We start from the raw sequence: 12,053 nt of genomic DNA, 5'->3' as shown, positions 1-12,053 counted from the left end.
GGACTGGTGACCTTCTGGGGCTTCTACTAGAGCCTGAATGTGAGGGTCCTTCATGACCGTACTGAGGCTGTCTACTACTGTCCTGACCCTGCCTTTGAGGACTCCCATGTTGTCCATGAACTGACTCTCCATGTTGAAGTCTAGATTGTCGCTGTGTGGATCGAGAGTGCCTCTGTGAGGCTTCGGGGTGTTCCTCACCTTCACGGGACTCAGGGTGGACTGATGACCTCCCTTGTGTCCTATGAGAATGAGAAGGTGAGGGCTGTTGAGGCCTGTGCTGAGGATGTCTACTGCTGTCCTGAAACTGGCTTTGAGGACTCCCATGTTGCCCTTGAACTGACTCTCTATGCTGATGACCAGCATGGCTGTGAGCAGATTCAGAATGTCTCTGTGAGAATCCTGAGTGTTCCTCACCTTCACTGGACTCAGGGTGAACTGGTGATCTCCCTGGTGTCCCTCCAGCATTAGAAGGTGAGGGCTGTTCATGCCTTTGCTGAGGATGTCCAGTGGCGTCCTGGCACTGGCTTTGAGGACTCCCATGTTGCCCTTGAACTGACTCTCTATGCTCATGTCCAGCATGGCTGTGAGCAGATTCAGAATGTCTCTGTGAGAATCCTGAGTGTTCCTCACCTTCACTGGACTCAGGGTGAACTGGTGATCTCCCTGGTGTTCCTCCAGCATTAGAAGGTGAGGGCTGTTCATGCCTTTGCTGAGGATGTCCAGTGGCGTCCTGGCACTGGCTTTGAGGACTCCCATGTTGCCCATGACCTGACTCTCTATGTTGATGTCCCGCTTGCCTGTGAGTGGACTCAGAATGTCTCTGTGAGAATCCTGAGTGTTCCTCACCCTCACTGGACTCAGGGTGGATTGGTGATCTTCTGGGAGTTCTACCAGTACCTGAATGTGAGGGCTCATCATGCCTGGATTGAGGCTGTCTACTACTATCTGGAAACTGCCTTTGTCCATGAACTGTTTCTCCATGGTGAGGTCTAGAATGTCCCTGTGTGGATCCAGTGTGTCTCTGTGAGATTACTAAGTGTTCCTCACCTTCACTTGACTCAGGGTGGACCGGTGGCCTCTTGGGAGTTCTACCACCACCAGCATGTGAGGGTTGTTCATGCCTTGATTGAGGATGTCCAGTGCTGTCCTGAAACTGACTTTGAGGACTCCCATGTTGTCCACAAGCTGACTCTCTATGTTGATGTCCAGCATGGCTGTGAGTGGATCCACAATGTCTCTGTGAGGCTTCTGAGTGTTCCTCACCCTCACTGGACTCTGGGTGGACTGGTGACCTTCTGGGGCTTCTACTAGAGCCTGAATGTGAGGGTCCTTCATGACCGTAGTGAGGCTGTCTACTACTGTCCTGACCCTGCCTTTGAGGACTCCCATGTTGTCCATGAACTGACTCTCCATGTTGAAGTCTAGATTGTCGCTGTGTGGATTGAGAGTGCCTCTGTGAGGCTTCCGGGTGTTCCTCACCTTCACTGGACTCAGGGTGGACTGATGACCTCCCTTGTGTCCTATGAGAATGAGAAGGTGAGGGCTGTGGAGGCCTGTGCTGAGGATGTCTACTGCTGTCCTGAAACTGGCTTTGAGGACTCCCATGTTGCCCTTGAACTGACTCTCTATGCTGATGACCAGCATGGCTGTGAGCAGATTCAGAATGTCTCTGTGAGAATCCTGAGTGTTCCTCACCTTCACTGGACTCAGGGTGAACTGGTGATCTCCCTGGTGTCCCTCCAGCATTAGAAGGTGAGGGCTGTTCATGCCTTTGCTGAGGATGTCCAGTGGCGTCCTGGCACTGGCTTTGAGGACTCCCATGTTGCCCATGACCTGACTCTCTATGTTGATGTCCCGCTTGCCTGTGAGTGGACTCAGCATGTCTCTGTGAGAATCCTGAGTGTTCCTCACCCTCACTGGACTCAGGGTGGACTGGTGATCTTCTGGGAGTTCTACCAGTACCTGAATGTGAGGGCTCATCATGCCTGGATTGAGGCTGTCTACTACTATCTGGAAACTGCCTTTGTCCATGAACTGTTTCTCCATGGTGAGGTCTAGAATGTCCCTGTGTGGATCCAGTGTGTCTCCGTGATATTTCTAAGTGTTCCTCACCTTCACTTGACTCAGGGTGGACCGGTGGCCTCTTGGGAGTTCTACCACCACCAGCATGTGAGGGTTGTTCATGCCTTGATTTAGGATGTCCAGTGCTGTCCTGAAAATGACTTTGAGGACTCCCATGTTGTCCACAAACTGACTCTCTATGTTGATGTGCAGCATGGCTGTGAGTGGATCCACTGTGTCTCTGTGAGGCTTCTGAGTGTTCCTCACCCTCACTGGACTCTGGGTTGACTGGTGACCTTCTGGGGGTTCTACTAGAGCCTGAATGTGAGGGTCCTTCATGACCGTACTGAGGCTGTCTACTACTGTCCTGACCCTGCCTTTGAGGACTCCCATGTTGTCCATGAACTGACTCTTCATGTTGAAGTCTAGATTGTCGCTCTGTGGATCGAGAGTGCCTCTGTGAGGCTTCGGGGTGTTCCTCACCTTCACGGGACTCAGGGTGGACTGATGACCTCCCTGGTGTCCTATGAGAATGAGAAGGTGAGGGCTGTTGAGGCCTGTGCTGAGGATGTCTACTGCTGTCCTGAAACTGGCTTTGAGGACTCCCATGTTGCCCTTGAACTGACTCTCTATGCTGATGACCAGCATGGCTGTGAGCAGATTCAGAATGTCTCTGTGAGAATCCTGAGTGTTCCTCACCTTCACTGGACTCAGGGTGGACTGATGACCTCCCTGGTGTCCTATGAGAATGAGAAGGTGAGGGCTGTTGAGGCCTGTGCTGAGGATGTCTACTGCTGTCCTGAAACTGGCTTTGAGGACTCCCATGTTGCCCTGGAACTGACTCTCTATGCTGATGTCCAGCATGTCTGTGAGCAGATTCAGAATGTCTCTGTGAGAATCCTGAGTGTTCCTCACCTTCACTGGACTCAGGGTGAACTGGGTATCTCCCTGGTGTTCCTCCAGCATTAGAAGGTGAGGGCTGTTCATGCCTTTGCTGAGGATGTCCAGTGGCGTCCTGGCACTGGCTTTGAGGACTCCCATGTTGCCCATGACCTGACTCTCTATGTTGATGTCCCGCTTGCCTGTGAGTGGACTCAGAATGTCTCTGTGAGAATCCTGAGTGCTCCACACCCTCACTGGACTCAGGGTGGACTGGTGATCTTCTGGGAGTTCTACCAGTACCTGAATGTGAGGGCTCATCATGCCTGGATTGAGGCTGTCTAGTACTATCTGGAAACTGCCTTTGTCCATGAACTGTTTCTCCATGGTGAGGTCTAGAATGTCCCTGTGTGGATCCAGTGTGTTTCTGTGAGATTTCTAAGTGTTCCTCACCTTCACTTGACTCAGGGTGGACAGGTGACCTCTTGGGAGTTCTACCACCACTAGCATGTGAGGGTTGTTCATGCCTTGATTGAGGATGTCCAGTGCTGTCCTGAAACTGACTTTGAGGACTCCCATGTTGTCCACAAACTGACTCTCTATGTTGATGTGCAGCATGGCTGTGAGTGGATCCACTGTGTCTCTGTGAGGCTTCTGAGTGTTCCTCACCCTCACTGGACTCTGGGTGGACTGGTGACCTTCTGGGGCTTCTACTAGAGCGTGAATGTGAGGGTCCTTCATGACCGTACTGAGGCTGTCTACTACTGTCCTGACCCTGCCTTTGAGGACTCCCATGTTGTGCAGGAACTGACTCTCCATGTTGAAGTCTAGAATGTCCCTGTGTGGATCGAGAGTGCCTCTGTGAGGCTTCGGGGTGTTCCTCACCTTCACTGGACTCAGGGTGGACTGATGACCTCCCTGGTGTTCTATCAGAATGAGAAGTTGAGGGCTGTTGAGGCCTGTGCTGAGGATGTCTACCGCTGTCCTGAAACTGGCTTTGAGGACTCCCATGTTGCCCTGGAACTGACTCTCTATGCTGATGTCCAGCATGTCTGTGAGCAGATTCAGAATGTCTCTGTGAGAATCCTGAGTGTTCCTCACCTTCACTGGACTCAGAGTGAACTGGTGATCTCCCTGGTGTCCCTCCAGCATTAGAAGGTGAGGGCTGCTCATGCCTGTGCTGAGGATGTCCAGTGGCATCCTGGCACTGGCTTTGAGGACTTCCATGTTGCCCTTGAACTGACTCTCTATGCTCATGTCCAGCATGGCTGTGAGCAGATTCAGAATGTCTCTGTGAGAATCCTGAGTGTTCCTCACCTTCACTGGACTCAGGATGGACTGGTGACCTCCCTGGTGTTCTATCAGAATGAGAAGGTGAGTGCTGTTGAGGCCTGTGCTGAGGATGTCTACTGCTGTCCTGAAACTGGCTTTGAGGTTTCCCATGTTGCCCATAACCTGACTCTCTATGTTGATGTCCAGCTTGCCTGTGAGTGGACTCAGAATGTCTCTGTGAGAATCCTGAGTGCTCCTCACCGTCACTGGACTCAGGGTGGATTGGTGATCTTCTGGGAGTTCTACCAGTACCTGAATGTGAGGGCTCATCATGCCTGGATTGAGGCTGTCTACTACTATCTGGAAACTGCCTTTGTCCATGAACTGTTTCTCCATGGTGAGGTCTAGAATGTCCCTGTGTGGATCCAGTGTGTCTCCGTGATATATCTAAGTGTTCCTCACCTTCACTTGACTCAGTGTGGACAGGTGACCTCTTGGGAGTTCTACCACCACCAGCATGTGAGGGTTGTTCATGCCTTGATTGAGGATGTCCAGTGCTGTCCTGAAACTGACTTTGAGGACTCCCATGTTGTCCACAAGCTGACTCTCTATGTTGATGTGCAACATGGCTGTGAGTGGATCCACTATGTCTCTGTGAGGCTTCTGAGTGTTCCTCACCTTCACTGGACTCTGGGTGGACTGGTGACCTTCTGGGGCTTCTACTAGAGCCTGAATGTGAGGGTCCTTCATGACCGTACTGAGGCTGTCTACTACTGTCCTGACCCTGCCTTTGAGGACTCCCATGTTGTCCATGAATTGACTCTCCATGTTGAAGTCTAGATTGTCGCTGTGTGGATCGAGAGTGCCTCTGTGAGGCTTCGGTGTGTTCCTCACCTTCACTGGACTCAGGGTGGACTGGTGACCTCCCTGGTGTTCTGTCAGAATGAGAAGGTGAGGGCTGTTGAGGCCTGTGCTGAGGATGTCTACTGCTGTCCTGAAACTGGCTTTGAGGACTCCCCTGTTGCCCTTGAACTGACTCTCTATGCTGATGTCTAGCATGACTCTGAGTGTATCCTGAATCTCTCTGTGGGACTATTGTGTATTCTTCACCTTCACTTGTCTCGGTGTTGAATTGTGGCCTTTTTGCTTCCTTGCTTGTGTCTGAATGTAATGGCTCTTTTTTTCCTGATTGAGGCTTTCTACTGCTCTCCTGAGATTGCCTTTGAGATGTTTCATCTTCTCTCTGAAGAGATTCTCCATGTTGAAATTCTTTATGACCATAAGTGTACCCTGATTGTCTCTGTGCCACTACTGAGTGGTCTTCACTGTTATTGGACTCAGGCTGTGCTTGTTCCCTTCTTTTAGTTCTCCTAGTGTATGTGTGTCTTGGATTATCATATTGAGACTGGCCTGAGCTAGTCCAATGTCGCCAAGAGCTAGAAGACTGATCTGGTCCAGATTCATGTTCCCCAAAGCCAAATGACTGGCCTGAGCCAGTCCTATGCTGCCAAGATCTTGATGATGGACCTGAGCCAGATTCATGATACCCAGAACTAGTTGGCTGATGAGTACTGTACTCATGTTTCCCAAAGCCAGATGGCTGACCTGAGCCAGATCCATAATGCCCAGAACTAGACCAATGATGAGAACCAGACCCATGCTCCCCAAAGCCAGATGGCTGACTTGAGCCAGATCCATGATGCTCAGAACTAGATGACTGATGAGAACCAGACCCATGCTTCCCAAAGCCAGATGGCTGACCTGAGCCAGATCCATAATGCCCAGAACTAGACCAATGATGAGAACCAGACCCATGCTCCCCAAAGCCAGATGGCTGACCTGAGCCAGATCCATGATGCTCAGAACTAGATGACTGATGAGAACCAGATCCATGCTCCCCAAAGCCAGATGAGTGACTTGAGCCAGCACCACGCTGCTCAGACCCAGATGGCTGACCTGAGCCAGATCCATGATGCTCAGAACTAGACGACTGATGAGAACCAGACCCATGCTTCCCAAAGCCGGATGACTGACTTGAGCTAGATCCATGATGCCCAGAACTAGACGGCTGATGAGAACCAGACCCATGCTTCCCAAAGCCAGATGGCTGACCTGAGCCAGATCCATGATGCTCAGAACTAGATGACTGATGAGAACCAGACCCATGCTCCCCAAATCCAGATGGCTGACTTGAGCCAGATCCATGATGCTCAGAACTAGACGACTGATGGGAACCAGACCCATGCTCCCCAAATCCAGATGGCTGACTTGAGCCAGATCCATGATGCTCAGAACTAGACGACTGATGGGAACCAGACCCATGCTTCCCAAAGCCGGATGACTGACTTGAGCTAGATCCATGATGCCCAGAACTAGACGGCTGATGAGAACCAGACCCATGCTTCCCAAAGCCAGATGGCTGACCTGAGCCAGATCCATGATGCTCAGAACTAGACGACTGATGGGAACCAGACCCATGCTCCCCAAATCCAGATGGCTGACTTGAGCCAGATCCATGATGCTCAGAACTAGACGACTGATGGGAACCAGACCCATGCTCCCCAAATCCAGATGGCTGACTTGAGCCAGATCCATGATGCTCAGAACTAGACGACTGATGGGAACCAGACCCATGCTTCCCAAAGCCAGATGACTGACTTGAGCTAGATCCATGATGCCCAGAACTAGACGGCTGATGAGAACCAGACCCATGCTTCCCAAAGCCAGATGACTGACTTGAGCCAGATCCATAATGCCCAGAACTAGATGACTGATGAGAACCAGACCCATGCTCCCCAAAGCCAGATGGCTGACCTGAGCCAGATCCATGATGCCCAGAACTAGACGACTGATGAGAACCAGATCCATGGTGCCCAGAAATAGAGGACTGACCAGAACTGGACCCATGCTGCCCAAAGTGACATGACTGACCTGAGCCAACACCATGTTGACCATAACCCGAGGAATGACCTGATGCAGTACTATGTTGGCCACAGCATGACTGACCTGATTCGTGTCCATGTTGTTTAAAGCCAGAGGACTGACTTGAGTTTGTTCCATGTTGTTCACAGCAGGGTGAGTGCCCTGAACCAGACCCATGCTGACCGCCTTTGGAAAATTCATTTGATCTACATCCCTTTTGATGAGAGCTTGAAGATTGTCCACAGGACCTCGTTCCCTGTTGACCATAACCAGAAGATTGAGTTGTTCCAGACCCATATCGTCCACAGCAAGAAGAGTGACTTGAACCCGTTCTCTGTTGTCTTCCACAGTTCTGTGGTTGACCACATTGTTTAGATCCATAACCTCTCTGACTAGAAGACTGGCTACAGGATCTAGGTTTAGGTTGACAACATCTAGAGGACTGACCTTCTGAGACACATCCATATCCTTGTCCTCCACTAGTTCCTGATTGACAATTTGACTGGGTACAGCAAGACTGATTGCCTTGCCACCCTGATCTACTTGTCTGACAAGAACTTGAAGCATTTTGTGGTCTGCAACATCCACTAGAACTGCTGAAACCACATATATGACTTTGTATCTTACTGTTTCCTGAACTTGCAGAATTATACCCAAGCTTTTGTTCTACACCCTCTCTTGACTGAGTATAATTTGATTCATGTTTGTTTTTCTCCAATCCATGTAACAGTTCACTATGGTCTTTCCTTCCCTGATGGTTTAACCTGGATCCAGACTCATAGTCTTCCCCAGATTCTCTAGAGGGGCTACCATGTGACTTGTCTCTTTTTTCTCCTCGCTCTTCAGATTTTGAACCATGGTTCTCTTTGTTACTACTCCAAGAGTGACCAGAGATAAACCCATGATTCCTTGACTGCTCTAAGCTGGATAATTCATCTTGCCTTTCCACCTTCCTAGAGTTGGACCCACGTCTATACTTTGCACGTCCCCATGAGCCCCCAGAACTATGTCCATGCTCTTCTCCCTCATTCCATCTTGAATATTTGAAACCTGATTTCTGTCTTGGTGTCTCCTCTTCTTCGCCTGTTTCACTTTCTTCCTCTTGCTGTTGATGGCCACGCCTATGCTTCTTTGACCCTGAAGCTTTACAGTATTCTTTTCCAAGAACCTTGTTGCAGGCTAGAGCCAGTTTGAATACCATCAGAATAAACTCAGTAAAGTCTAGCCTTCGGTCATGATCTCGATCCAGCATATGCATGATGACATCTACTGTGTCTGGATCATCTGGATTCTGTATGTGAAAGACACACCATAAAGATATGGTCAGTTCAGCCACATTCTCAGCTAAAATAACCTAGTAGCACCTAGTATATTTTTGTACTGTGTGCTACATGTTTTTAATTCATTTGAGAATTACTTTAGGATAATAGGACCTAATATTTATGATAGATTACTAGAAAATAATGACTATTGTGATCCATGAAAGAAGGTATCTTAAGGAGCTAACCCAGAGGGTTTCATGTTCAGTTATATCATATGGAAAGCAGTGGGACAAACCAACTTCAATAACTGGTATATATTAGTTCCATATAAGCACATTAACACCTCTACCTTCAAATATGGTACAGTCACTAGTTAAGTTTTTTGCTAAGTACTTGAAAACAATTCATACCCTTTGTTTTCAAATTTTATGTCATCTTGGTCTTTTAACTTCCCTTTAGATGACATCCTCAATAACATTGTTCCCCATTTGTTAGACTAATCAATCGATTGATCAATCAATTTATTAGCACAGGTTTATGTATTTCTGTGAGATGGGAAGCTTGAGTGCATGAGGAAGTTGGAGTATAGGTGGAAGAGCACGTGGAAATATGGAAGAAACATCTGCCTTTAAAAAATATATGGTGACTTAATAGATTTATGATGACCTAGCTCAAAATGCTAATATGGGGGTTTTCTCAAAGTCAGCTGGGGCCGTGCATGTTTCAGCTAATCTGCTCTTAAAATCCCAACAGCCTTCACACTTAACACATACCTTCAGAATTGGCCGGAACTCCTTCTCCAGCAGTTCCTTTAGCTCATTCTTGCTCAGTGTGCCACATTCTTCATCTTGCTTGGTGTATTTGTAGAATATATCAATGATGGTGACAACACTTCTTAGGAGATATGTCATCTTTGTTTTTGTCAATGAACCTAGAGGGAAAAGGAAACAGATATAGAGAGAACTACAGAGACAGGCCTCATTTTCTTTCAATTTACCAACAGGTCTTAATTTAAAGTAATGCACTGGTTCCCAGTTTCCCTAATGCTGTGATCCTTTAATACAGTTACTCATGTTGCTGTGACAACCCCCCCATATAATTATTTTCATCACTACTTCATAACTGTAATGTTGCTATTGTTATGAATCATAACATAAATATCTTATATGCAGGACATCTGATATGAAACCCCCTGTGACAATGTTGTTGGGCCCCCAAAGGGATTTAGACCTACAGATTGAAAATTACTGATAAAATAACTTCTCAATCTTTTTTTCTTTCTTGCACCTCAACATATAAATATGGGTCAGGGTTTTTGAAGCATTAATCAACACAAAGGGAAATTTGGGCATGTTACTGGTTCAATTGAGATGATCTCAGGTCTCTACATTATTTGTCTTAGATGACTAAGATATCTTTATATAATATCTTTTTGATGCCCTGGGCTTCCAAAGTTCCTAGTACTCTGTAAACACCATGACCCTACTCCGTTTTGTCTCTTCTGTCCTATTCTCTAATATTCTTTTCTCTTCCTTTTCATTTCTTTCCTGTCATGAGTGTGATACACATAGGTGTGTGGGTTTGTATGCATATTTGTGTTTTAGAACTTTTGCATATATGTGCGCATATGTGTAGAAACCAGAGTCAGCATTTTGTGTCTTCTTCAATTAGCCTTTACATTGTTTTTATAACTGTTCTTTATGTATGAGGGAATTATGTATGTTTATGTAAATATGTGTACATACATAATATATGAAGGTGTGTGTGTGTGTGTGTGTGTGTGTGTGTGTGTGTATTTGTGCATGAGTACAGGCACATGTGTACCATGGTGCATGTGTGGCAGTCAGAGGAAAACCTGAGGTGTTGCTTATCACCTACATTGAGTCATGATTTTCTATTTGTATGCTAGTTATCACCTGTTGCCAGACTAGCTATAGGAACATTGCTCACTAGCCCAGCTTTATATCGGTTCTAGGCATTTGAACCCAGTTCCTCACATGTGTACCATAAGTGCTTTTCCAAGCCCTCTGCCTTGTGTTTTGAGACCTCTCTCAAAGAACATGGAGCTCATCGATTTGGCTAAATTGGCTAGCAAATGAGATCTAATGAGACACTTGTGTCAGTCCCTACGTCAGCACAAAGGTTATACATGCTATCATACCTAGCTTTTAAATAGGTGCTATGTGTCTGAACTCAGGTCCTTATGCTTGTGTGGCAGGCACTTTACCTATTAAGTTATTTGTCCATGCTCATCTATATCTATATTTTCTTTCTTTCTGCCTTTCTTTCTTTCTGTCTGTCTTTCTTTCTGCCTTTCTTTCTTTCTTTCTTTCTTTCTTTCTTTCTTTCTTTCTTTCTTTCTCTCTCTCTCTCTCTCTCCCTTCCTTCCTTTCTTCCTTCCTTCTTTCTTTTTTCTTTCTTCTTCATATATATATATATATGTATGTATGTATGTATGTATGTATCTATCTATCTATCTATCTATCTATCTAGTTTTGAGACAGGATCTCATGCAGCTCAAGTTGGCCTCAAAAAAATTGCTTTGTAGCCAAGTTTGGCCACTGACTCCTGATCTTTCCTTCCACCTCCAGAGTGGCAGAATTACATGCATGCTCCACCATTCCAGCTGGGGCAAAAGTGGCGGATACCTTAACATCTAAATCCTTTTTATTCATCAGAAAGCAAGTTAGACCCAAGATTCTTACAGAAAATTAAAAATGTGCCAAGTGTGTCAATGAAATCTCAGTACTGTAGAACCTAAAGGTAGCCCTTATCACAGGTCAGAAACTGTCACAATCTTAGCACTCAATTAAACATCTTTTCTTTTTAAAGTTAGCAATCCAAGCAAGAATTTGAAAGTAGAGAATTGGTTCTCAAAGCTCTATGAACTAACAATGAACAAGAAAGAAACACCACCATACTACCAATCTCTTTCATATGCCAAGAAAAGATGGCAGAAAAACTAAGCGTGTGAGATGGCATGGAATAGTGATTCTCAACCTTCCTAATGCTGTGATCCCTTGACACAGTTCCTCCAACCATAAAAGTATTTTCATTGACACTTCATAATTGTAATTTTGTATGATTTATATGTAAATATTTGATATGCAGGATATCTGATAAATGACCTCTGTGAAAGGGATCCTGACCAAAGGTTGAGAATCACTGGCCTAGACGAAGACAGACATCTACTGGCTTTTCTCCTCAATAAAGACATTTATTTCTAAAGATTCAAGGTAAACTAAGTTAACCAAACTAAATAGCAAAGCAAAAATAAAAGAATCAACAACAAAAGGAAAAATAGCAAAATATGGTACTCTGTCTGAGCTCAGACTCAATTCAGGATATGTGGCACAAGAGCACCAAATGTCATTGATTTCAATTTCTCTCACCTGGTTCACCAAAGGAACAAGTAGGATAAGGCCTGATGCAGCTTGCAGGGTGTTGATGAATTGGGATAGTGACCCTTATATAGCTTCTAGCTTGGTTGCTGTCTTCTGTGGGATGGGCTGATTCATTTCTAATCAAACTTAGTCCCACCCCTTGCATGTTTATCTTCCTTCTTTACATTCTCATCTCTAAGATGATTGCAGAAAGGGTGGTAATGGCCCCACCTTCCACAATGAAGACATGCTTTAGGACACTCTCCTGCAGGAT

The 12,053-nt window shown here is 46.4% G+C and overlaps 1 protein-coding gene across 1 annotated transcript; it reads right to left on the bottom strand.

Moving 5' to 3' along the window:
- Positions 1 to 5,363: 5,363 nt before the first annotated feature.
- On the bottom strand, positions 5,364 to 11,843 carry LOC147996376 (uncharacterized). The gene is made up of 3 exons (XM_087637635.1): positions 11,789 to 11,843; positions 9,170 to 9,327; positions 5,364 to 8,425 (listed from the first exon to the last, which is right to left on the bottom strand). The coding sequence occupies exon 3, from the start codon at positions 7,699 to 7,701 to the stop codon at positions 5,521 to 5,523; it is 2,181 nt and encodes a 726-aa protein (XP_087493761.1). The 5' UTR covers positions 7,702 to 8,425; positions 9,170 to 9,327; positions 11,789 to 11,843; the 3' UTR covers positions 5,364 to 5,520.
- Positions 11,844 to 12,053: the final 210 nt, after the last annotated feature.

Source organism: Rattus norvegicus, chromosome 2 (assembly GCF_021556685.1).
Source record: "Rattus norvegicus strain SHRSP/BbbUtx chromosome 2, alternate assembly SHRSP_T2T, whole genome shotgun sequence".
In the NCBI taxonomy this organism is placed as follows: Eukaryota; Metazoa; Chordata; class Mammalia; order Rodentia; family Muridae; genus Rattus; species Rattus norvegicus.
This window is presented reverse-complemented; position numbering and strand designations above follow the sequence as displayed.